This window comes from Epinephelus lanceolatus, chromosome 20 (assembly GCF_041903045.1).
Source record: "Epinephelus lanceolatus isolate andai-2023 chromosome 20, ASM4190304v1, whole genome shotgun sequence".
Classification (NCBI taxonomy): domain Eukaryota; kingdom Metazoa; phylum Chordata; class Actinopteri; order Perciformes; family Serranidae; genus Epinephelus; species Epinephelus lanceolatus.
In genome coordinates, this window is record NC_135753.1 from 203,199 (window position 1) to 229,616 (window position 26,418).

A 26,418-nucleotide genomic window follows, 5' to 3' on the forward strand; every position below is an offset into this window, starting at 1 on the left:
CATACTGACTGTAAGGTAAAGCTTTGTGTATTGTATTGTATTGTATTTTAATTGACAGGCAGAAGTAAATGCTCAGAAGGCTTCCAACAATGCCCAGCGCAATATCAGACAACTGGAGGAGACCATCACAGACTTCCAGAGACAGAAGCTAGAGGATATCAAAGTCAGTCTCACACTTACGCACTTACACAAACATCCTTCGGCAGTTAAAACATTAATATCCCCCTGACAAAACCATTGCTTTGTTTTCACAGAGGATTTTCACAGACTTCATCACAGTGGAGATGCTCTTCCATGCTAAAGTGCTGGAGGTCTATGCACATTCATACCACAACCTGGAAGAAATGAACACTCAAAAGGATCTGGAGGTAACTTTATCTAATGACACAGCTGATAACAATTGAAACAACATCGTGTGATTACTGATCTAACTGTAAAGATAGACTTAGTGTCCACTACCTGCTCAGCACCAAACAACAGTCAGACAACGTTAGCAATTAGCTGGTGAACATAGTGGAACAGCTCAAGAGCCAAATGTTTTCCCCAGGAGTTGGTCAAGAACAAAACAGAGCTAAAAATTAAAGTGAATCTTTGGACTTATATCAATGAGGCCTGAAACACAACCTTAACTGTTGCATAGCAGTGGGTCAGGGCCAGGCATTTTGAGGAGCAAGAAGAAGAAAAAGAGGGTCCATCAGCACAACTTTCCAGACCAAAAATCATTAAACCTTGAAAAAGGTCTTTGAAATATTGTGTCTACAGTACTATGGCAGAGTAGGCATAAGTATTTACTAAAGGCTTCAATTTATAACCTTTGACATGGCAATATTGTAACTGAGCTACCCATGCAGTGGGGAAAACTTGGGTTGTGATAACTGTCCATGCAAGGTAAACCATCATGCTCCTCTGTGCTGAAATGCAAATAGTAAATTTTAAATATATAAAAAAAAAACTAAGTCCATGCCTGTCTACCCGAGAGCAGTGCAGAAAGTGATGAGATTTTCCTTATTCACCTTCTTTAGTAGATACCACAAAGAGGTGGAACACACCAAATGAAAGCTAGGAACCTGAAAAATTAATTTGAGGTACAGGCGGGAATAACACATGTGTACTGCATGGAAAGAACTGTGGTATTTACCCAAAACTGTAAGGCTGTAAACTGAATATCCCAAGTTGGATTTTTTTTTTTTTTTTTGGAAAGTGCATTGGCCATACAGGTGATTTATTGTGAATGTTTAAAGTTTTGAACTTTAAACAGTCGCTGTAGCGCCACCATCAGGGCTATTGGCCCCTATTCTCCTTGAGGAAGTCTAACATGCACTGTAAAAAAAAAAAATCGTAAAAAAAAAACACCGGTAAAATGTCTGGCAGCAAGAGTTGCCAAACACTTACTGTAAACTTACAGTACTGTAAAATTTCTTACTGTAAAATTACATTAAATAAAATTATGCGGAAAAACTATTAATTTACAGACAAGATAAGCTGTTATTTGACAGATTTTTCCTAAATTATTATGATCATACATTAATTTAAGCATTGAAATACTGTTATTATACAGATTCTTCCTAAATGATTAGGATCAGATACTTTTAAGAAACTGACAGAACTTAAAGTTAAGCATTGAAGTACTGTTATTTTACAGATATTTTCTAAATTATTATGATTGTACATTAGCATTGAAATACTGTTATTTTACAGATTATTCCTAAATGATTAGAATCAAATACTTTTAAGAAACTGACATAACTTAAAGTTAAGCATTGAAACACTGTTATTTTACAGATTTTTCTTATCTTATTATTCTTCTTTCTTGAATTATTATCAATCAATCAATCAATCAATTTTATTTATAAAGCCCAATATCACAAATCACAATTTGCCTCACAGGGCTTTACAGCATGCAACATTCCTCTGTCCTTTGAACCCTCACAGCGGATAAGGAAAAACTCCCCCCAAAAAAACCTTTAACGGGGGAAAAAAATGGTAGAAACCTCAGGAAGAGCAACTGAGGAGGGATCCCTCTTCCAGGACGGACAGACGTGCAATAGATGTCGTACAGAACAGATCAGCATAATAAATTAACAGTAATCCGTATGACACAATGAGACAGAAAGAGAGACAGCCAGCTAATGGTTAGCCTTCGAGCAAGACACCAATCCGGGATGCATTGAATTCAGAACCTAACAGAGAAGTGTTAGGATTTAGGCATTTAGGGAGATAATATTTTGAACAGAAGGCGTCTGTGTGAGGTTTGAAAATAAAGGTCCACCACGTTAGTTAGCTAACGTTTTGCAATGATAATGTTAAATTTGTCATATGAGCAATGGATGTATTGCAGCTTCTGAATGTTCTTGTCAGGAATCCCGATGAAGAGTCCGTTGCAGTAGTCCAGTCTCCAGGAGATAAAGGCATGGACTAGCTTCTCTGCATCTGGGAGGGTTAAAGTGGGGCAGAGTCTGGAGATGTTGTGAAGATGGTAGAATGAGTTCTTGCACAGGTGTTTTATATGGTCATTGAAGGTCAAGGGGGGTCAAACCGAACCCCCAGATTTGTAACTGAGGAGGAGAGAGGGATGGGCTGGCCGTAAAAGGTAAATTGGGATATGAGTGAAGACTGAACCTGGTGTGGGGTGCCAATGAGAAGTGCTTCTGTTTTATTGCTGTTCAGTTGGAGAAAGTTATTGTTCATCCATGCCTTTATCTCCTTGAGACAGGTGGTGAGGGATGACAGGGCTGCAGAGGGGTTTGGGGCAGTTTTGATGTAGAGTTGTGTGTCATCAGCATAACAATGGAAGGACATCCCATGTCTGCTGATGAGACGACTGAGGGGGAGCATGTAGGTGATGAAAATGAGGGGGCCAAAACTGACCCCTGCGGAACACCACAGATGACAGGGAGCAGCCTGGACTTGCGTCCTCCCAGTGAGACATATTCCTTCCTGTCTGAGAGGTAGGACTGAAACCACTGCAGTGCATGGTCAGACAGTCCAATGGTGTTCTGAAGGGACTCCAGTAGAATGGTATGGTCCACAGTGTTGAGGTAGTCCTGAAACTGGGAGGCAACTGCTTTCTATAGTACCTTGGACAGAAAGGCGAGGTTTGAAATAGGCCTGTAGTTTGTGAGAGCCTCTGGGTCCAGGGTGGGTTTCTTAAGGAGGGGTCGGATGACTGCAACTTTGAAAGCAGGTGGGACGCAACCAGTTTGCAAGGAAAGGTTTACAGCCTGGGTGATGATTGGACTGAGGATGGGGATGTATGATTTGAGCAGAGTGGTTGGAATGGGAACTTCAGAGAAGCATGGGAGGGATGGCAACCTCCCCATCAAGGGGTTGGAGGCCGGGGCAAACAGAGAGGAGGAGCTAGGCATCAGAGAGCAGATGTTGTCAACTTTGGATTTGAAGAAGTCAATGAAGTTGTTGCATCGCTCATCTGTAGCTTGAGTGGGGGAAGATGGTTGTGGTTTCAGGAGATGATTTATTGTAGAGAAAAGCCTCTTAGAGTTGCCAGTGTTATTATTGATTAGGTTGGGGTAGAATTGTGATCGAGCATCTTTGAGGGTCTTGGAGTAGGCTCTTTGATGTTCACAGAAGGCCAGTTTGTGAACAGTGAGCCCAGTGTGTCTGAGTCGACGTTCCAGGGTGTGGCCAGCCGTTTTCATTTTCTGCAGTTCCTGTGTGAACCAGGGGGCAGAGCGTTCAAAGCTGACCTCTCGTGTCTTGACAGGGGCATGAAGGTCAAGAACATTGCTCAGCGATGTATTATAGTGCTCCACTAGTTCATCCATGTTTGCAGAGGCTGGGAAGGTGATACGTTGGAGGTCTGTGGTCATGTCAACAGAGTAAATGCATTTTAAATTCCCGAAGGACATTTGACACTTAGGTCTAGTGGAGGGCAGCAGAAATGTCAAGTCCATTGAGACCACCTTGTGGTCGGACACCCCCAGAATGATCTGGGCTCTTGATGGGGGCTGAGTCAGTAATGACCAGATCTAGGGTGTGGCCCCTGTTGTGGGTGGGGACCTCGACATGTTGCTGCAGACCAAGACATTCAAGCAGACTCAGAAACTCTGTTGCAAAAGGACAGGTGGAGTTGTCGACATGGATATTAATATCACCAGTGATGACAATATTGGTTGATATGGTGCAGAGTGATGTCAGTAGATCATGTATTTCAGGGAGGAATAATGGGTTTGGCTTGGGGGGTCGGTATATGAGAAGCACTGTCATGGAGTATGGAGGTTTGCATTTGAAAGCTAGACACTCCATGGAGGTAAGGTCAGGCATCGGCAAAGGAGAGAGTTCCAGTTCAGCCCAATGAATGATGAGTAGACCACCACCTCGGCCTGAGCTATGGGCTCTCTCCATGTAGTTATAGCCAGGGGGGCAGACTTCATTCAGCAGAAGATGGTTCCCTGGTTTGTGCCACATTTCAACTAGACACATAAAGTCAAGCCTTTTTTCCAGAATATGTTTGTGGATGAGGAGGGATTTCTTGTTGAACAGTTCCATAGTGACAGGAGACAGAGCTGGTGGTGGAAGTCTCTGCAAACTCTGCAGCACAGTGTGATCCACTCCATTTCTTCCATTTCGCCTAGCGCTGTGATCTCGCGGATAGCAGCGGTAGCTGCTACAAATCCCTAGTGCGCCAGCCTTCCGATGACGTCGTAGAGGTGTGACGCGTTCAGCTGGGGACCAGATGGAAGGAATCATAGCAGGACCATGTTGAGAATAGATTAACTTTTTCCGGGCACTTCGGTGGATATAACGGGGTCGGCATGGAAATCCGTGCTGTCTGATGGCTGTGACACACGCTGGAGCAATGGAGTTCTTGAAACTCAGCAGCTGCAAGGTGGAATATTTCAGCATCAGGCCGGGCACTGGTGGAGTTAGCCTAGCGCTAGTTGTTGTTAGCCATGCACCGAGCTGGAGGACTAGCCAGGTGGTCAATAGCATTGAAGCTGGCTGGGAAGGGTAGTGGTCCTAGGCAACGAGGCCAAACCAAACCGAGACAGCAGCAAAGCTGTCCCATTGGAATACCTCCCAGCACCAGAAGAACAGAGTGCTAGCTAACAGTAGCATAGCTAGATAAGGCATTTCTGTGGAAATAGCCAGTCTGCAACATTCAAGTTTTGTGTGAGAAATCACGTCACTTAAATTGTCTGGGCATGAGTCAAATCCAAGCTTCTCACCTGTTCTTTTTAAAATAATCACGAAGGTCAAACTTTTTTTTTTGTGTGTGGTCATGCTGCCAATGAATGCATCAACCGAGTGCGAGTGAGTGTGCGTGCAGCTATAACATGCTCCCGTCTCGCGTGCATGTGTCTTTTGGTTCCACCAAGTGCAAGCGGTTTGAACTTTCACTTTCTATTACGGGGTGCACGTCTTCGAGCACTATAAAATAAACTGAGTTGCGGGATTTAGCTAGCAGCACAGCTCCACCTGCACACACAGATTCTAGATTAACAAGGGGGATGGTTTTTGGTCAGTTTTCTAACAAAGGGGATGGCATCCAACCTCATCCCCCCTCAATTCGACCACTGGGTACTAGGATATAATCTTTAATGTCAGCCGTTATGCACACTGCAAATCCAACTACTAACTCGAATTTCTTGTTTGGTATCAACAAAACATTCATGGTAGGAAAGAACACTACCGTTAAATGGCTAACATCACATGTGACTTAGCTTATTAACATTATCTTATTCAAACTATAATCAAGTGACATCCAAATAAACAACTCGTTACTCATCATCATCATCGGCGATCACTCGAAACGAGTATGATTGTCCTCCTGTTGGTGGGTCCGGTCATCTGTGGGTCCTCAGGTGGCTGTCCACAGTTTCTATTGCAATGGTGGCATATGTGAGTGGTTGTCTTGGTCGTTGTAGTTTGGGTTTGTGGAGCAATTTTGGTGGTGGATCTCTCCTTCCTCTGTTGCCTCTTTGTTTCTGCGGCACGGTGGAGGTCCTTTTCTAAATGTGCTGCACCCTCATGGACCATCCTGCTCCACAAATCTCTCTTGAAGGCTGCCTCCTCCCAAGTGTCCAGGTTGATGTGGTACTTTTTGAGATGGATTTTGATGCCGTCTTTGTACCGCTTCTTCTGTCCCCCTTGGGTGCGCTGTCCTTCCTTCAGTTGGCCATACAGCATTTGTTTTGGAAGGTGGTTACTGGGCATGTGAACGTCATGGCCTGTCCATCATAGCTGGTGCCGAATGATGGTTGTGGTGATGCTGGCGATGATAGCTTTCTCCAGGACACTGATATTTGTTCGCCTATCTTCCCAGCGTATCCTTAGGATCTTGCGGAGACATCGCTGGTGATACTGCTCCAGGGCTTTAAGATGTCTGCTGTAGGTGGTCCAGCTATCGGCCCCATAGAGCAGAGTGGGCAGAACCACCGCTTGGTAGACCAAAAGTTTGGTCTTGATTTGGATGTCTCGGTTCTCAAAGACTCTCTTCCTCAGCCTGGCAAAGGCTGCACTGGCACACCCAATACGATGGTTTATTTCTTCATCGATGACAGCTCTTGTGGAGAGAAGGCTGCCAAGACAGGCGAATTTATCCACATTTTCCAGTGGATTGTTGTCCACGTAGATCGTGGGGGCCTGGAGGGGCGTGTCAGGAGCTGGCTGGTAGAGGATCTGAGTTTTCTTGATGTTGTCAAGTCCCAGGAGTTGGTAGGCTCTGACAAAAGCATCCATGATGTTCTGAAGGTCTGTTTCAGACTGAGCAACCAAGGCGTTGTCGTCAGCGTACTGGAGTTCCATGATGGAGGAGGTGAGCACCTTGCTTTTTGCCCTGAATCTGTTCAGATTGAAGAGCCTGCCGTCAATCCTGTATAAAAGCTTGACTCCCTCAAGTAGGTTGTGGCTGGTAAGGTGGAGGATGGTGGAAATGAAGATGGCGAACAGGGTTGGTGCAATAATGCAGCCCTGCTTGACCCCAGTATCCACTTTGAGAGCGGCCGTTTCAGAGGCACCACTGCTAATTACGGTTGCAGTCATATCGTCATGCAACAGACGCAAGATCTTCAGATACTTGTCTGGGCATCTGATCTTAGAAAGAGCACACCAGAGGGCAGTTCTGTTCACAGAGTCAAAGGCCTTTGTGAGGTCGATGAAGGCCATATACAGAGGAAGATGTTGTTCTCGACATTTCTCTTGCAGTTGATGGATGGTAAAGATCATGTCAGAGGTTCCTCTGGCGGGACGGAAGCCACATTGCGACTCTGGGAGGATCTCTTCTGACAGCGACAGTAGGCGGTTGGCCAATATCCGGGCCAAAACTTTGCCTGTTGTGGACAGGAGGGAGATGCCTCTGTAACTGCCGGAGACTGCCTTATCTCCCTTCTTGAAGATGGTGACAATCAGGGCGTCCCTGAGTTCTGCAGGGATTTCCCCTTTGTCCCAGATCTTAGCGAGGAGGCTATGGATGTGGCAGAGGAGTTTTGGCCTACCTTGCTTGAGGATTTCTCCCGGGATCCCATCTGGTCCAGAGGCCTTGTTATTGCTTAGCCTCCTAATGGCATCCAGGACCTCATTTTTGGTGGGTGGGGCACTCAGATGTTCCATGATAGGCTGCCGAGGGATCTGGTTGATGGTCTCCAGCTTGACTGTGGTGTTTCGGTTCAGGAGTTCTTGGAAGTGTTCTTGCCATCTGGAGCAGATCCCCGCTTCATCCTTCAGCAAGGTTTGTCTGTCTTTGGAGCGAAGGGGATTGAGACCTCGATAGCTGGGGCCATATACGGCCTTGGTAGCATTGAAGAAACCCCTGGTATCACCTGAGTCAGCAAGCCTCTGGATTTCCAGGGCCTTCTCCATCCACCATTGATTTTTCAGCTCTCTCACCCTGCTCTGGACAGCTGCCTTTGCCTTGGAGTGGGCCTGCCTTTTTGCCCTGCAATTGATGTCATTTTGCCAGGAGCAAAAGGCTTTTCTTTTGGCATCAATTAGTTGTTAGATTTCAATGTCATTGTCATTGAACCAGTCTTGGTGTTTCCTGGATTTGTAGCCAATGGTGTCCCTGCTGGTCTCAAGTAGGGTGGTCTTGAGGGTCTTCCAGTGTTCTTCCACATCCTCAGGATATTCCTCAGGGAGCCTCTCAGACAGGGTGTTCTGAAGATGTTGCACCTTGTTTATGTCTCCCAGGCTGTCGATGTTGAGTTTCAGGTGGGTCAGTTTCCTTTGTGTCCTCCTCTTCTGCCGCAGCTGGATGTTCATTTTAGAGCGGATGAGGCGATGGTCTGTCCAGCAGTCATCTGTGCAGGTCATGGCCCTGGTGATGTTGACATCTTTGTGATCTCTGGCCCTGACAATCACATAATCAATGAGATGCCAGCACTTCGATCAGGGATGCATCCAGGAGGTTTTAAACCTGTTTCTCTGGCGGAAAAGGGTGTTGGTTATCACCAGTTTATGTTCAGCGCACTTTGAGAGTAAGAGGACTCCGTTTGAGTTGGCATTCCCGACACCCTCTTTACCTATAGTGCCATTCCAGAGCTTGTGATCTTTGCCAACCCTGACATTGAAATCCCCGAGTAGGAGGATCTTGTCTTCCTTCGGGATGTTCGATAGAACCTGATCCAGAGTTGCGTAGAAGGTCTCCTTGTCTTCATCCTGTGAGTCCAGGGTTGGTGCGTAGGCACTCACAGCAGTGGCCATCTGATCGTTTGAGAGCCTCAGGCGTAAAGTCATGAGACGCTCATTGATGCCTACTGGAGACTCAGAGAGTTGAGAGATGAGCCGGTTCTTGATGGCAAAACCTACTCCATGGATTCTAGGTTCATCGGCTGCTTTCCCCTTCCAGAAGAAGGTATAACCTCCTTTCTCCTCCTTTAGTTGTCCCTTCTCAGCCAGGTGGGTTTCAGACAGGGCAGCAATGTCGATGTTGAACCTTTTCAGTTCCCTGGCGATGATTGCAGATCTTCTTGCAGGACAATTACTGGAAGCACTGTCCATGAGTGTCCTCACATTCCAGGCTCCAATGTTTATTGTCTTTTGTTTTCGACCACTATGAGGTGAACCCACTGGATGCGGTATTCCAGTCAGGTTTTTAAGAGGCAGGCTATTTTTAGGGCACCTTTTCTAGCCCCTTCCCCATTACGGGGTGAGCAGAGTGGGTCCTTAATAGGGCTGCTCAGACATGGGTGCTGCTGCCGGGATGCTCTCTCTGCCTCGGTCCGAGAGCAAAGCGACTGAGTCGGGCACCCACCGCCTATGTGCCAGTGCATGGCTAGAAGCTCCCAGACTTCACTGCCCTGCTCCCGTCACCACTTCCTGATCGCCATAGGACTTTAGGGGAAGTGGGGTATGGGAGGCTCCTTCAGGAGAACGCCTGTGCGTGGAATCTTTTAGAGTGGGGAGACTGGTGCACAGGCAGCCACCACACTGTCCTTGACAAAGAGAAGGCCAGGGTCCAATGGCATGACAAAAACAAGATGACTGGTGGCCTCTCATTGCTGCAGCCTTCTTCCGCCTTTGTGACCATTGTGGGGCACCTCTGCTACCATCATCCGTCCCTCCGTTGAGGGATTTTTTTTTTTTTTTTTTTGGATCGCTCTTTGTCTGGAACCTCCCCTTCGACCTTACCACCATGGGTGACCCTGCCAGGAGCTGAAGCTCCGGACGGCATCGCTCTCAGGTTCATCGGAGCATACAAGGCTCTCCACCACGGCAAGGTGGCGATCCAGGGAGAAAATTTGCTATATCAGTACTGGCTGGGTGAACCTTAAAAAGAAAATAATGTCACTGATTGAGCAGGAATAAAAGTATCACACACACATCTGTTAAATAATAATTGAGGCTCAGTGGAATTTACTGCACAGTTCACACAAAGCAGTTTCAGTAATCTCTACCCAGGTTGTTTTTCATCTCAAGTAGGCCTTTTAGTAGCTTCAGATTGCCAACCCCATGAGACAAGGGGACTTGTCTTCCTCCCATCTCAGAACACTGTTAGAAGTGAGAGTCCTGTCCCACTCCCTGCCATTTGAAGAGCTGTGAAACATAATGTTGGTAATAGATACTCCAAAAATGAAAACTGGTAGATAGCTACTGAAATTAAAACAGAATAACAATGAACAAAATAGTGCTGTTGTAGATTCATCATGACCAGAGAAATACAGCTAATAGCTAGATAATATTTATCTTCCCATCTTGCTAACATGATAACCATCCTCAGGATGCCATCCTCCTGATGCTAGCTAGATAGTTAATTACTACAGGTTCCCTTGCCCAAAAGACTTGCTAAATACACTTTACTTTCAAAAGGGGAATGGGGTAATGTTAGTTAGAAGTGAACAGGTTCCCACGTTCACGTCTAACTAACATTACCGGGAGCTGTCTGTTGGATGTCTAGTAACGTTAGCTAATTGTAGCTACAATTTAACTCACAGCTAACTTAGCTACAAAGAAGAAGTCAGAATAGAGTAGCCTACCCTGAAACACAAGTAAGCAGTGCATTAATAATCCGAGCTATAGACAAACCAATCGACCTGTGACATTACTCTTGCTAACATTAACATCAGTCATTTTAACGTTACAAATTGGCCTCACTCACACAGTGAAAGAGTAGCCAGCTAGCTAGCACTAGTTCCAAAATGGACCAAATGACTCTGAAGAACATTTCATACTAGCCCACAGTCAAGCTAACGTTAGCTACTATAGGCTATGCAGTTCGCCAGCTTATCCACACAGCGAATGAACCACGTTACTTGGGGCAGATTAAAAAATAAAATAGCTAAAGTTAGCTAGCTTCAACCCGTGAAGAAGTAATGTTAGCTAACGTTGTCATCACCCCCCCAAAGCCAGACACTGAGCCAGCTAAAGTTAGCTAGCTAGCTAGTCATAATCCTATACTAGCTCATGTTATTGAATCAAAGCAGACGAAGCAGTCGAGTATAACAGTCACAAGTCACTCAATTCAGCAGAGATATATGTTAGGCTACATACCTGAGTTCTGATCCTTCTTGCGAGAATACCGAAACGCAAAAACCATGTCAGTACACGCACTTGGTTGCGCGCCTAGAATTCAAATTCAGACCGCAGAGATCCCATGATGCAATGCGGGGGCTGTAAAATCTCGCTTGTAGAGCCTAATGACGCAATGCTACGCACTGTTGCCAACTCCTCAGTAAGAAAAGTAGCTATTGGCTGTCCTAAAAGTCGCTAGAAGTCGCTAAATGACAGTCATGGCCTAATTTGCATAATTGTCCATATGCATGTAATTGTAATGGCTGCTGTAGGAGAGAGGAATAACGTCGTGGGAGAGACAAAAAGTGAGTAAAAAACACCCTGAATACAGTGCCCTCCAAAAGTATTGGAACAGTGAGTCCAATTCGTTTACTTTTGTTGTAGACTGAAAACATTTGGGTTTGACATCAAAAGATGAATATGAGACAAGAGATCAACATTTCAGCTTTTATTTCCAGGTATTTACATCTGGATCTGATACACAACTTAGAAGATAGCATTATTTGTAATGCAACACAAAATTTTTAGGTGAGCAAAAGTATTGGAACATATAAACTTAAAATAGATTAAAGTGAATGAGACTTAATATTTAGTTGCAAATCCTTTGCTTTCAATAACTGCATCAAGCCTGTGATCCACTGACATCACCAAACTTTTGCATTCTTCTTTTGTGATGCTTTTCCAGGCTTTCACCGCAGCCTTTTTCAGTTGTTGTTTGTTTTGGGGGGTTACTCCCTTCAGTCTCCTCTTCAGCAGGTAAAATGCATGCTCTATTGGGTTTAAGTCTGGAGACTGACTTGGCCAGTCTAAAACCTTCCACTTCTTGCCCCTGATGAACTCCTTTGTTGTTTTGGCAGTGTGTTTTGGGTCATTATCTTGCTGCATGATGAAGGATCTCCCAATCAGTTTGGTTGCATCTTTCTTTAAATTAGCAGACAAAATGTTTCTGTAGACTTCTGAGTTCATTTTGCTGCTGCCATCATGTGTTACATCATCAATGAAGATGAAAGAGCCTGTCCCAGAAGAAGCCATGCAAGCCCAAGCCATGACATTACCTCCACCGTGTTTCACAGATGAGCTTGTATGTTTGGGATCATGAGCAGATCTTTTCTTTCTCCAAACTTTCGCCTTTCCATCACTTTGGAAAAAGTTAATCTTTGTCTCATCAGTCCATAAAACTTTTTCCCAGAATTTTTGAGGCTCATCTCTGTACCTTTTGGCAAATTCCAGCCTGGCCTTCCTATACTTCTTGCCAATGAGTGGTTTGTATCTTCTGGTGTAGCCTCTGTACTTTTGTTCATGAAGTCTTCTGCGAACAGTAGATTGTGATACCTTCACTCCTGCCCTCTGGAGGTTGTTGCTGATGTCACTAACAGTTGTTTTAGGGTCTTTCTTTACAGCTCTCACAATGTTTCTGTCATCAACTGCTGATGTTTTCCTTGGTCTACCTGTTTGACGTCTGTTGCTTAGTACACCAGTATTTTTTTTCTTCTTCAGGACATTCCAAATGGTTGTACTGGCTATGGCCAATGTTTGTGCAATGGCTCTGATTGATTGTCCATCTTCTCTCAGATTCACAATTGCTTCTTTTTCACCCATAGACAGCTCTCTGGTTTTCATGTTGGTTCCACCTCTAAATGCAGTCTGCACAGGCAAAACCTATCGTACCCAATCTGAAACTGAGCTCAGACATTCAGTGCTATTTATTGTTTGAATAATCAATGTAATTGGGAGACACCTGGGCAACAAAACACACCTGTCAGTCACATGTTCCAATACTTTTGCTCTCATGAAAAATGGGTGGGTTCAAACAAAAGGTGCTATCTTCTAAGTTGTGTATCAGATCCAGATGTAAATACCTGGAAATAAAAGCTGAAATGTTGATCTCTTGTCCCATATTCATCTTTTGATGTCAAACCCAAATATTTTCAGTCTACAACAAAAATAAAGGAATTGGCCTCACTGTTCCAATACTTTTGGAGGGCACTGTATGTTTAGAACTATAAATGAACCTTCTTTCAGTGATGTATATTAGACAAAGACCTGTAAACCAGGTTGGGATCAGCCAGCGGCGGTTCACTTGCAGTCTGGACGTGGAGGGGTTAACATCTCCTGCTCTGACTGCTGCTGGGAGGGAGGATTGGGCCATCTGTGAGTGCTTTGGGCCGAGAGAGGAGCCCACAGCAGCATCCGCTGCTCGTTGAGAAGAATAAGAATGATACGTGCTCTCACAACAAAGTCTCCAGAAGTCTTCAATAACATCAGAAAAAGTTGCTAGATTTGTCGCTAGTCGCTTTTTTGAAAATGAGTCGCTAGAGGGGTCTGAAAAGTCGCTAAATATAGCGACAAAGTCGCTAAGTTGGCAACACTGATGCTACGTTTGCACAGTGTAACGTTATGTGCCACAGACATTATTAATAATTATTATTATTAGTAATTATATTTTGTCTGTGGTATACAGTGTAGTTACAATAATATTACAAAATACAGCTTTCCCCTCCTTACTGTTACTGTAGATTAACTGGGAAGGCACAGAATCTTACTAAAAATGTAAAAATTTACAATGATTTTCCTGTTTTTCCACCATCCTATGGGCATTTTTAAATCTTGTAATACTCTAAAATGACTGCAAAATTCTTGGTATTTGCAGACATTTGTCTTTGATAATGTACATAATATTATGCTTTTACACAACATGTTTGTTTTTTTACATTAAGAAACATTTTTTTAAATAAAACATTACTGTAGATATACTGTGCATTTTTATAAGTTTACTGATTAATGTCCTAAATTTACAGAGATTAACATGAAAGTTGCTTGTTTATTAACAACAATATTCTGTAATTGTAATAATTTTGAAAATTATTTTTAAAATTACATTGACCTCTGTATTTTTACAGACAATTTTATGTAATTTTGGGTCCTGGTTATTTACTGTAAATTAACAGTACCCATCTGGGACCCCTGCTGCCAAACATTTTACTATATACTACTATAATTTTACTGTAATTTTGAGACTAAACCTTTAAATGACAGCATATTTCTATAAATTTACTTTTTTTTTTTTTTACAGTGTGGGACTGGATTTATATGCCAAGTTTGGTTTTAGTTCACGTGTTGGAGGTCAGATTTCCTTGGAAGGAGAAGGAGAAGGAGGAAGAGAATATTAGCAAATACAAGAGAGACCAGCACCAGAGCTGCCCAGCTCCTCAGGAATGGCAATGTTGCTCTGTAACTCCTTGATGCGCAAATAGATAACTGTTTTCTGCATATCAATTTTATTCTGTGATAATGTCAGATAGTGTGTTTACAGCTTGTTTTGCCTGGAAAGTTCAAGGCACAGCTTTTATAAAATGATGTGCTGCCAAGATTGATATGGCTATTGATGGTGTACAAGGTATCAGTAACTATGGTGGCTCACCATGACCTAGAAGAAATTCAAAGATGACCATGTTAGAGAGGCCAGCATCACAACAAGGCCTGGGTGGATGTGGGCAGCCATACAACAGACCAAGCATTTTCTCAGGACAAGATATATTACATGGAAACTCTTGCACTGAGGGACAAGACCATGGGACATTTCACTTTTAGCAGTGGGTGAAAGCTAGTAAAAGGGAGCAAAGAACCATGGTTCAGGCAGTGAGAAACTTGAGAGAGGAAGGGAGAAGAGCCAGACCTGCTGAGCTGGGGTTCAAAGTATTCTGGACAAGGTTAACCTCCCTAAAAGAAACCTCACATGTCCTGAACTGTGGAAGCTGGAGCCATATCTTTCCTGAGAGCAGTCTACGACACCCTCCTCAACCCCAGTGAAACTGCAGAGGTGTTGGATGAGGGAGGATTACCTGTGTAAGCTGTGCAGTGGGAGAGGAACCAGGGACATATCATGTCAGGATGCAAGACTTCACGTACCCAAGGGAGGTACAGATGGCGCTATGACAAAGTACTCTTGTAGCGAACATCTTGGATCAGTAAAGGTGTAAGAAACACCAGGCGAAAGGAAAACCATTCCACATCATCAGCTTTGTTTAGGAAGGAGAAAAGCCACCCTGAGGCCAGACTTGGCAATCTAGTCATGGGAAAAGCACACAGATACTATAGGGGAGTTGACTGTACCATTGGACGAAGGCTGTGCGAGCATGTGTGTATACACACGTGGCAGTGGAGCAGAAAGCGGGCAAATATCAGCAGCTGGTTGACTGCAAGGATGAATGCTGGCTTACCTGATAGTTCCCAGTGGGGGTGGGCTACAGAGGATTCCCTGCACAATTGGTATGGAATCTGCTGACAGTAATTTATCAGCAATAATTCCATGTCCAGTTAGAGACCCCGACAGTAGAACAGCTGTTGAAAGTTGGGAGAGGTGGCAAAAACGGCCTCCTGTTGGCGCTGGCAAAAAGGGGAGGAGCTGAGACGGAAGTTGGGAGGAGAGGGGCAGTGATTTGACCTTTGACCTTCAAGCACAAAATTCTAATCAATTTATGCATCAGTCCAAGAGGACATTTGTGTTCAATTTAAAGAAATTCCCTTCAGGTGTTCATGGGATATTGTGTTCACAAGAATGAGATAGATGCGAGGTCACTTGACTTTTAATCAGCGACATCCAATCAATCAATCAATCAATCAATCAATCAATTTTATTCATAAAACCCAATATCACAAATCACAATTTGCCTCACAGGGCTTCACAGCATACGACATCCCTCTGTCCTTTGGACCCTCGCAGCGGATAACGGGGGAAAAAATAGTAGAAACAGATCAACATAATAAATTAACAGTAATCCGTATGACACAATGAGACAGAAAGAGAGTCAGAGAGAGAGACAGAGAGAGAGAGAGATGCAGGACAGACGGTAATGATAACAGCTTACAACAACATTAATGAAAGTAATAATATTATAATTATAATTACGGCTATTGTGGTATAATATGTTGAAAGTATATATTAATATATGATAGTATACATATGTGACAATAATCATATGTGTATAATAACAGTAGAAGTATGACTAATGATAACAGCAGCAGCAGGAGGCTTCTGGCAGGACCACGGGAGCAGCATAACCACACACATCACACTATCCAGACACCGCTGCAATATAAGATAACCTGCAAGACAGTGAAGCACAACAGCTCCGGAGAAGAAGCTGAGTTAGTGACATGCAGTATGGCCAAGTTCAAGATGCAGTAACAGGACATGAGAGAGAGAGAGAGAGAGAGAGAGAGAATGAGAGAAAGTGCTTGGTGTATTATAGGAGGTCCCCCGGCAGACTAGGCCTAAGTCAGCCTAACTAGGGTCTGGTACAAGGCAAGCCTGAGTCGGCCCTAACTATAAGTTCTATCAAAGAGGAAAGTCTTAAGTCTAGTCTTAAATGTTGAGACGGTGTCTGCCTCCCAGACTGCAACAGGAAGATGATTCCACAGGAGAGGAGCCTGATAGCTGAAGGCTCTGGCTCCTGATCTACTTTTGGTAACTTTAGGAGCCACGAGTAACCCTGCATTCTCAGAGCGCAGTGTTCTGGTGGGATAATAGGGCACTATGAGCTCTCTAAGATATGATATTATTAACTATTAATAGATTAATAGTTAGTGATGGCTTCTCCCTCTGCTCTTTCTTGCTCTGTGCCAAATGTTCAGTTATGCCTCTGCCTCCTTTAGCAACAGTGGTAATTGTAACAAGTGTAGCTTATTTGCTGCGTTGGAGGTGAGGCTCAGTGAATTATAAGCGCGGCTCCGCACCATGGAAAATCACTCGGTAGCTGCGGTAGTTAGCAAGTCCCCTGTAGTCGGTGCAGAGCCACATAGCATAGCCTCTGCTAGCGGTCCTCCGGTAACACCCGTGCAGCCGGGAGGCTGGGTAACTGTCTGTGAGCGTAGCTTCAAGCCGAAGCCCACGGTTCACCACCAGCCTGTTCATGTTTCCAACCACTTTTCCCCATTTAGCGACACACCCGCTAAGGACAAAACTCTGGTTATTGGCAGCTCTAATCTGAGGAACATGAAGTTAGCAACACCAGCGGCCATAGTCAAATGTATCCCTGGGGCCAGAGCAGGCGACATTGAATCAAATTTAAAACTGCTGGCTAAAGCTAAATGTAGATATAGTAAGATCGTTATTCACATCGGCGGCAATGACACCCGGTTACGCTAATCGGAGGTCACTAAAGTTAATATTGCCTCGGTGTGTGAATGCGCAAAAACTATGTCGGACTCCGTAGTTTTCTCCGGACCCCTCCCAAATCTGACCACCGATGACATGTTTAGCCGCATGTCATCATTTAATCGCTGGCTGTCCAGGTGGTGTCCAGCAAACCATGTGGGTTTCGTTAATAATTGGCAAACTTTCTGGGGAAAACCTGGTCTTATTAGGAGAGACGGCATTCATCCCACTTTGGATGGAGCTGCTCTCATATCTAGAAACCTGGCAAAGTTTATTCGTAATTCAAAACCGTGACAACCCAGAGTTGAGATCAGGATTCAGAGTTGCAGTTCTACACGTTTCTCTGAGCTTCTAGTGCAGTTACCCACTCATAGTTTTATACAAACGGTGTCTGTCCCCCGACCACCTAAACTGTCTAATTCTAAAATTAAACAAAGAGGAGTCGTGCATAACAACCTCATAAAACATAAACCTCTTCTGTGACAGAAAGACAAAACAGGAGAATTAAATGCGGACAGTTAAATATCAGGTCTCTATCATCTAAAGCAGTGTTAGTAAATTGAATGAATGAAATGAAAATGAATTTTGCCTCTAATAGTTAGAATTTTGTCATTAAAAAAGCTCATAAAATCATTACTGCTAAGGGCTAAAGGAATACAAGGCTCAATAGAGCTGTGACTCTCAGTCAGCCTGGCTACAGTGCTGAAAAGAAACCTGGGGTTGTTGTTATTTTCTTCTATTAAAACTGAGTAATAGTTTGCTCTGGCATTGCGGAGGCCCCTCTTATGCGTTTTGAGACTGTCTACCCAGACTAAACGAGATTCTTCCAGTCTGGTCAATCGGCAGTTACTTTATTTGTTTTAACTTAGAGGTTTGAGAGTTATACCAAGGAGCAAACTTTCTTTGCTTTGTTAACTTCTTTTTAAGAGGTGCTACAGAGTCGAATGTTGTTCGCAGTGAGCCTACAGCACTATCAACAAGATGATCAATTTGGGAGAGTTTAAAGTCAGTACGGGAAACCTCTGTTACTGAAGGACATGGTATTAAATTTAACGAAGAAGGAATCATTTCCTTAAATTTTGCGACATCATTATCTAATAAACATCTAGTATAGTAACTGTTGCCGAGTGGCATGTAATTGAGTATAAAGAAATCAAAAGTAGTCAAATAATGATCCGATAGCGAGGGATTCTGTGGAAAGACTGTTAGGTTATCAATTTCAATTCCATTCCGTTAGAACTAGATCGAGGTTATGGTTAAAACAGTGAGTGGGTTCATGTACACCCTGACTGAAGTCAATGGAGTCTAATAATGAGATAAACGCAATAGCCAGGGAGTCGTTATCAACATCAACATGAATGTTAAAATCACCTACAATAATAACTTTATCTGATTTCAGAACTAAAGCGGATAAAAACTCTGAGAATTCAGATACAAATTCAGAATACGGTCCAGGAGCACAGTACACTATAACAAATAAAAGTGGCTGCGAGGTATTCCACGTCGGATGTAAAAGACTAAGAACAAGGCTTTCAAATGAATTATAATCTAGTTTAGGTTTAGGGCTGATTAACAGATTAAAGTTAAAAATGGCTGCAACTCCCCCTCCTCGGCCGCTGCCTAGAGGAATATGGGTATTATTATGACTGGGAGGAGTGGATTTATTTAGAGTGACATATTCATCTGGACACAGCCAGGTTTCAGTGAGGCTGAGTAAATCAATATGATTATCTGATATTTATTCGTTTACTAAGACTGTATTAGATGATAGAGACCTGATATTTAACAGTCCGCATTTAATTCTCCTGTTTTGTCTTTGTATCACAGAAGAGGTTTTAATTGTTATGTGGTTGTTATGCACAACTCCCCTTTGTTTAATTTTAGATTTAGATAATTTAGGTGGTTGGGGGACAGGCCCCGTTTGTATAAAACTATGGGTGGGTAACTGCACTAGAAGCTCAGAGAAGCATGTCAGACTTCGACTCTGAGTCCTGGTCTCAACTCTGGGTTGTCACGGTTTTGAATTACTAATAAACTTCCTAGATATGAGAGCAGCTCCATCCAAAGTAGGATGAATGCCGTCTCTCCTAACAAGAGCAGGTTTTCCCCAGAAACTTTGCCAATGATTAACAAAACCCACATTGTTTGCTGGACACCACCTGGACAGCCAGCGATTAAATGATGACATGCGGCTAAACATGTCATCAGTGGTCAGATTTGGGACGGGTCCAGAGAAAAGTACGGAGTCCGACATAGTTTTAGCGTATTCACACACCAAGGCAACATCAATTTTAGTGACCTCCGATTAGGGTAACTGGGTGTCATTGCCACTGACGTGAATAACAATCTTATTAAATCTCTGTTTAGCCTTAGCCAGCAGTTTTAAATTTGACTCAGTGTTGCCTGCTCTGGCCCCAGGGATACATCTGACTATGGCCGCTGGTGTTGCTAACTTCACGTGTCTCAAAATAGAGCTGCCAATAACCAGGGTTTTCTCTTCAGTGGGTGTGTCTCTGAGTGGGGAAAAACGGTTAGAAACATGGCTTGGAACTATGCTTCTCCCAGACAGTTACCCAGCCTCCTGGCTGCACGGGGGTTACTGGAGGACCGCTAGCAGAGGCTATGCTATGAGGCTCCGCACCGGCTACAGGGGGCTGGCTAACTACTGCAGTTACTGAATGATGTTCCACAGTGCGGAGCCACACATCCAATTCACTAAGCCTTGCCTCCAAAACAGCAAATAAGCTACACTTGTTACAATTACCACTGTCGCTAAAGGAGACAGAGGCATAACTAAACATCTAGCACACCAAGCAAGAAAGAGCAGAAGGAGAAGCCATCACTAACTGTTAAGCTAATGTAGCTATCAAGGCTAATAACATGTAAACAACAGCTAAGATTAGCAAGAAATTCGTACAAAAAGAGGAGAGCTTTAAGTGCTTAAACAGAACTAGTGTGGGTTAAGACTTGAAGTAGATGTTAAGCAACTGAAGTGAGGAAAAGACAGAAAGCAAGCTGGTAGAGTTCGCTAGAGGAGCACAGAGACGCTATCACAGAAACACCGGAAATGACACAACATGCCTACCGCAGTACATCAGCATGTCAGTTCATTTTTGAGACCAAGTTAACATTTTTGTATCTCAGTGTTCTTGAGATGTCACATTCACAAAAAGGAGATAGACAAGGTAACAGTGACCTTGACCTTTGACCACTGAATCCTTATTCATTCACTTGAACTCAGTGATGAACTGATTAGGTTTTGGTGGTTAAAGGTCAAGGTCACTTTTACCTTGTCTATCTCTGTTGTTTGAATGCAATGTTTTCACAGACATGCATGTAAACTGTAAGAGAAACCTGACTGGTGTGCGGAAGCGTACAACCGCGAGGTGGTAATTCTAGTTTGACAAGGAGCCAGCACCAAACGGTGTTCTTTAGACATGTTCTTGTTCAGGTTTTGTTGTTGGGGCTGTCGCTAATCAATGAGTAGTTCCATATAATAGGCCTCCAGGAGATCCACTGGTATTCAGAAAATATAGTATGAAGGTCAATTTACGCCAAAAACAGACAGTAATGATTGCAGTTTTAAACTTTAAAAAGAAGTGATAACAGCAAGCTGTCAATCTCTTTCCTGTTATTGGAGTAACATGACACTGTCTATATGACTCCATAGCTATTCAGTGGACGGATCAAGATGTCTGACTCTCTGGCTGAGCGCCTTGACACCTCTCTGATCAGCTACTCTTCTCCCCTCATGAGCCACTATCCCAGTCCTCCTCTGGCCTCCACCATAGGCCGCAGCCTCAGGACACCATTGGCTTCTACCAAAGGCCAGCATCACAGACAACACAGCCAGTACCCAGACACAGGCAGGCGGGTGAGCCTTGATGTCGTTGTTACCATAGTGTAGGGTTCAGTGTTGGGCAAGCTACTTGGAAAGTGTAGTGAGCTAAGCTACTAGTTACTCTAATATTAAATGAAGCTTCACCACATCAAAGCTATCCCCCTCAGAAATATAGCAAGCTAAGCTACAGCAAAATGAAAGTAACTAGTACAACTACATGCTTTTTACTAAATTGAACCAACTTCGTGCCAAGTCAGTGTTATCTTACTGATGAATAAAACTGTCAGTCAAACAGATAGGCAGGCAAAAAAGTTAAGTTCAATTGTTTATTGAACAGTGAGCTGCGCTAACTCACAACACAACTCAAACCACAACAGCAAGAATGAAGACCTGCTTCAAACAGTCACAACATGGTCAAAAACATACATGTGTGTGTATGTATGTGTATGTACACTGCAAAAACTCAAAATCTTACCAAGAATATTTCTTTCTAGTCAAAATGTTTCATTTCTAGTCAAAACAAATCTCATTACACTTGAAATAAGACTCATCACCTTATCTCATCACTAGACACTTAGACAATTTTCACTTGTTTCAGGAAAATTTTCACTTGAAATAAGTAGAAGAAAATCTGTCCATGGAGCAAGTTTGTTTTTCTTAATACAAGCAAAAAAAAAACAACCTTGCTCCATGGACAGATTTTTTTATTCATTTCAAGTGAAACTTTGCTTGAAACAAGTATTTTTAAGTGTAAAGAGATTAGAGACTAGAAATGAGACATTTTGACTAGAAATAAGACAGATATTCCAAACAACAAAATAAACAACACAAACAAACAGAATATTAATATTATTTTGACTTAAGGCAGGTCTATGCTTTTCTTCTCATCAAGTGGCATGTGCCGTCTGCAGGCAGCAGAGCACCGTTACATGTACCAGCGTCGTCACGTCAGCGTGGTTGCACCCCGCCTTTCCAAAACCCCGCCTTTCTGAAAATAGACCTCCATTCTTCGTAATGGCGGGGTTTCCCATTTTTTCTAGAGGCCCCGCTATTCCGAATATTGGGGACAACCCCTCCATTCTGAAACCCCGCCGTTTCGAAATTGATTTTCAAGTCCCTATTTCTCCGAGTTTCCTGCATCAAACACTGCCGCCCGCTCTCCGGCCACACTCGCACAATTCTGAATTAAGCTGTAGTCCTACTACAAAAGCTTGAAATGAACGTTCAGCTCATTGTTTTTTATTGAAAATATGTCACTGTCTTCATTTATGGGGAGGGCAGGGATGAACGGATCACTTAATATTTCCCTCTCTGCACAGAGATGCATTTATTTATAGTAAACACATTTTATAGTGAGCAGCATACATATGTCCCCTACAAATCCCAACCGTGTTTACAAAGTTTGAATGACCGAGATGGACGCAAAGGAAATGGAGGCTGCGCATTGATCCTTTTGCCCCTGTTTGCAGAGATGAATGGACCGCATGATGGGGTCAAACAGATCATGTGCATAATTAACCACAAAACAAGCAAATACTTCATCTTAATGACATATAATGCTCATTATGCTTCAGCAGAATCCTCTAAGCAAATGACCATGTTGAATTGAAATTAGTTTATCATGTTAAATGTCCGAAATTGTATGAAATTGCTCCAATGCGTTAAACCAATCTTTGTGCATAATCACACAGCCTGATATGCCCTGGCAAACACAGTGGGACTGCTGGTTTCAGAACGGCGGTGTTTCGGAATGGAGGGCTGTCCCCCGTCAGGCTCATGCGCAAGTGACTCTGTGTGGTCGCGGTGACAGTTTTATTTCAGTCCGTAACAGAAATCTCCGGCTCGTTTGAGCTTCAGGAATGATTTTGGAAATGTAGCTTGTGTAGACACTGCCGTGCTAAGTGATCAATAAAAGAGCTTAACTACTGGGAAGTTACTTGATTCAGAAAACAACGACGCTACCACCAAGCTACTGAGAAATGTAGTTAAACTACAAACGTCCACTACTGTAGTGACGCTACTGCCAGTAGCAGTACAGTGGTAGGGTTGCAGCAGTATTCTGGTTTCAAGGTATACCCTGGTATGAAAATTGACAGTTAACATACGTGTACATTTGCTTATCTACGGTATGTTTTTTTTTAAAAAAAGCAACAAGACAGAGAATCTCACCTTTGTGAGACTTTTTAACACACACTTCCATTAAGAAAAGTTCCAATTAGAATAAAACATTTATTCCACCTAAAATTTCTTTCAGTTTTCATTACTTTAAGGGTCATTGTAACTTATAACAATGATAACAATAATGTGAATGTTGTGTCAGCATTCACTGTAAGTAGTGTTTTTTGGTGATACCGCAAAACTGTGATTTTTTTCTAAAACAATAATCACAGTTAGAAAATCTCATACCACTGCAACCCTGCCATAGTGACACAATGAGAATGCTTGATAGGGATGAGACAGAAACTTCAATAATGCTCTGACCAACCTAAGAATTCTCACCTTATTTGATTTGCAGTCTCGCAGCATCTTACAACGCCAGAGAGGCATGGAGGAGGAGGAGGAGAAGGAGCTGGAGGGGGAAGAAGAGGATGAAGAAGAGGAGGAAGAAGAAGAGGAGGAATCAAAGATAGAAGAGGGTCAGCAGACCAGCAGGCGGTCTTATGCTGCTCAATATACCCAGATGCGCAGATGGCAAAAGTAACAGCCTATTTGGAAAAACACACAGATACACAGATCCAACTACTTGCACACAATGCAGGGCACATATCAATGAAAATATTCTGTAGTTTTTTTCCATGCTGAAATAGATGCTGTTACATGTACAGCTGTCTTCCAATCAACTTATTTTCATTATTGTTGTCACCAAGGTGCAGTCTTTTCAAATTATGTTTATACAATGTAAATGTAATACTGAATGCACTGAAAAACTCACATATATTAGTAATTTCTCATTTGCTTATGATCTCTGCTGGAAATGAGTCAGATCGGCAGAAAAAACGACTCCCAAAATAAACCAAGATGGATCAACTCACTTCAAGAAAATATGTTTTATTTCAGTTCTTTCAAGTTGGAGATGTGAATGCCAACTCACACCTATGATTAAAAGATGCGGACTCATAGGTAGACAACAAATGGAGGAAGAGGAGAGAGCACACTTTATCTGCCGTCAGCATTGGTGGATCCTGCATAACTCAGAATAACGTTAAATGCCAATGTTTTTGGGGGGGTTTTTACCCAACATTTTTATCAAATTTGGGCTTTTTGCAGTATTTATTCATAGCAAGTACAGTATACTATGGATAAGGTTAAGGAAATATTGTAGTTATTATTGGAGAACTGTGTCAAAGAGAACCAAAAGACAGACATTGATGCTAGATTCAGGAGGCCTTGAAGTCAACAAATAAGACATAATAACAACTGCATTAAGTCACAGATACATGAGAAGAGAAAACTGAGGAAAAAGAACTGAAACAGGTCCATTCCACTACAGAAGGCTCAGTAAAAGAGACCAGAGTTGGTCATTGATTATTGGACCTGTATGTCTTTAAGACCTGATCCGTCACCACCAAAAGACAATCCAAGGCCCAGCAACAGGGAGCAGCAACACCAAGGAAAAAGCATTTAAGAGGAGATGAAGGTTAGCTAGAGAAATACATTTTGAATGCTCTAAGTAGGAAGGAAATAATTACGACAATACTCATTGAAACACTATGTATGAATGGAGTTGTGGGATTAATCTGTAATTATATCATGATATCAAATGAAATATGTCGAATCAAGCTAAGTATTAATGATTTTTATAAAGAAAGGATTAACAATCATTTTACAGTCACAGAAGTTAACTGAGAAAGTATGCCATGTGTTATCACCCTGTGACCTTATGAAAGTGTGTGTAATGAGTGTAAAAGTGAAATTAGAGAGGTGGTGGAAAGTACAGAGAAGGCCTAGAGGACAAAGATGAATGAAGTACCTTAAATGGCCATGCATTTGTATAGTGCCTTTCTAGTCATCCAACCACTCAAAGTGCTCTTTACACTACAAGTCACATTCATCCATTCACACACTGGTGGCCGAGGCTACCATACAAGGTGCCACCTGCTACTCAGTTTTTAACACACTCACACACCAATGGAACAGCCATTGGAAGCAATTTGGGGTTCAGGATCTTGCTCAAGGATACTTTGACATGCAGACTGGAGGAGCCGGGGATCGAACTGCTGATCTGTCAATTGGTGGACGACCCGCTCTACCTCTGAGCCACAGCCGCCCTAATAAAATAATCAGAATATATAAATAAGATTAATCAGAATATACAGATGAATAGATTACCAAAATAAATAGATTGATTAACAATCCAATGATTGTTAATTTAGTCAATCTATTTATTTATCACATGAAATCATACAAGACACATAGCCAGTGAAATGTCATCCCATCAGTACGTCCAATGTCTGCATAAAAAAAAAGAAAAAAAAAAGGATAACAATGAATGGGGGGGTGGGTGCAAACATCCTTTAAGCAGGGTATGGCAGCGCAGATAGTGTGTTCACTGCAAAAACTCAAAATCTTACCAAGTATATTTTTCTAATTTCTAGTCAAAATATCTCATCACACTTATTATAAGACACAATCACCTAAAGAGTAACATTTCAGTGAGATATAGGAACTTGTTTTTAGACAGTGCATCTTGAATATCTTGTTAAGTGAAACAGTCTTGAAAACATCTTGTTTTGAGTCATATCTCAGATGAAACAAGTTTTTTTGACATGTCACAAGGTTTTTAAGCTGCTGTGTTATTTGTAAAAGATGAACCATCTTGTTTCGAGAAATAGACTTAACTTGAATTAAGACATCAAATCTGCTTTATTTGAAAACTGCAGGTCAACAACATGCCCAACTCACACATTGCATTATAACTCTTACTATACATATCTTAAGTACAGGGTTTCTTACATTTCCATCAAACCATGTCCCTGTGATGTGGAAAAAGAGGCAAAAGCTGGAATTACATTTCCTTCTCTGTTGTGTTGCTCTGGACAGACTGTGCCACATCATTCCAAAAGTAAATATCAATTACAGTGTTTGCCAGTGCTTAATTTCAGCCCAAATACCCACACTCACTACAGATTCAAGAATGATGATGTCGGTGAGATCATACTTCACTGGAATGTACTTGCTGTTATTGAAGTTTACGTAGTAGTATGGTGTATAATCAACAAGCTTTTCAGCATCCACGAAAATATTGGCTTGAGCTAGGCAGGGAACTTCTACCTTGTAAGCTAAATAATGATCATTCCACCCAACTGTTGAGAGAGGCTGGCATTCAAAACAATGCACTGACGCATTTACAATATAGATATTTTTCACAAGTGCAAACTCTGGAGTATCACTGATGACATTAGAAATAACCAAAGATTTTCCACATGTATGCTTATTTCCATGTTGCATAATCCAC

The 26,418-nt window shown here is 42.6% G+C and overlaps 1 protein-coding gene and 1 pseudogene across 1 annotated transcript; both read left to right on the forward strand.

The window, feature by feature from the left end:
• LOC117264534 (uncharacterized) lies at window positions 1–26,418 on the forward strand. The gene is made up of 4 exons (XM_033638563.2): window positions 1–163; window positions 255–368; window positions 20,793–20,996; window positions 23,479–26,418. The coding sequence occupies exons 2-4, from the start codon at window positions 285–287 to the stop codon at window positions 23,662–23,664; spliced, it is 474 nt and encodes a 157-aa protein (XP_033494454.2). The 5' UTR covers window positions 1–163; window positions 255–284; the 3' UTR covers window positions 23,665–26,418.
• On the forward strand, window positions 16,555–17,416 carry LOC144458963 (uncharacterized; annotated as a pseudogene).

Bases quoted from the DNA above. Each gene is read 5' to 3' on its own strand.
- LOC117264534 (XM_033638563.2), top strand. From the start codon at position 285: ATGCTCTTCCATGCTAAAGTGCTGGAGGTCTATGCACATTCATACCAC. The intron at 369-20,792 runs GTAACTTTATCT...ATGACTCCATAG, and splicing joins ACACTCAAAAGGATCTGGAG to CTATTCAGTGGACGGATCAA. The intron at 20,997-23,478 runs GTGAGCCTTGAT...TTTGATTTGCAG, and splicing joins ACCCAGACACAGGCAGGCGG to TCTCGCAGCATCTTACAACG.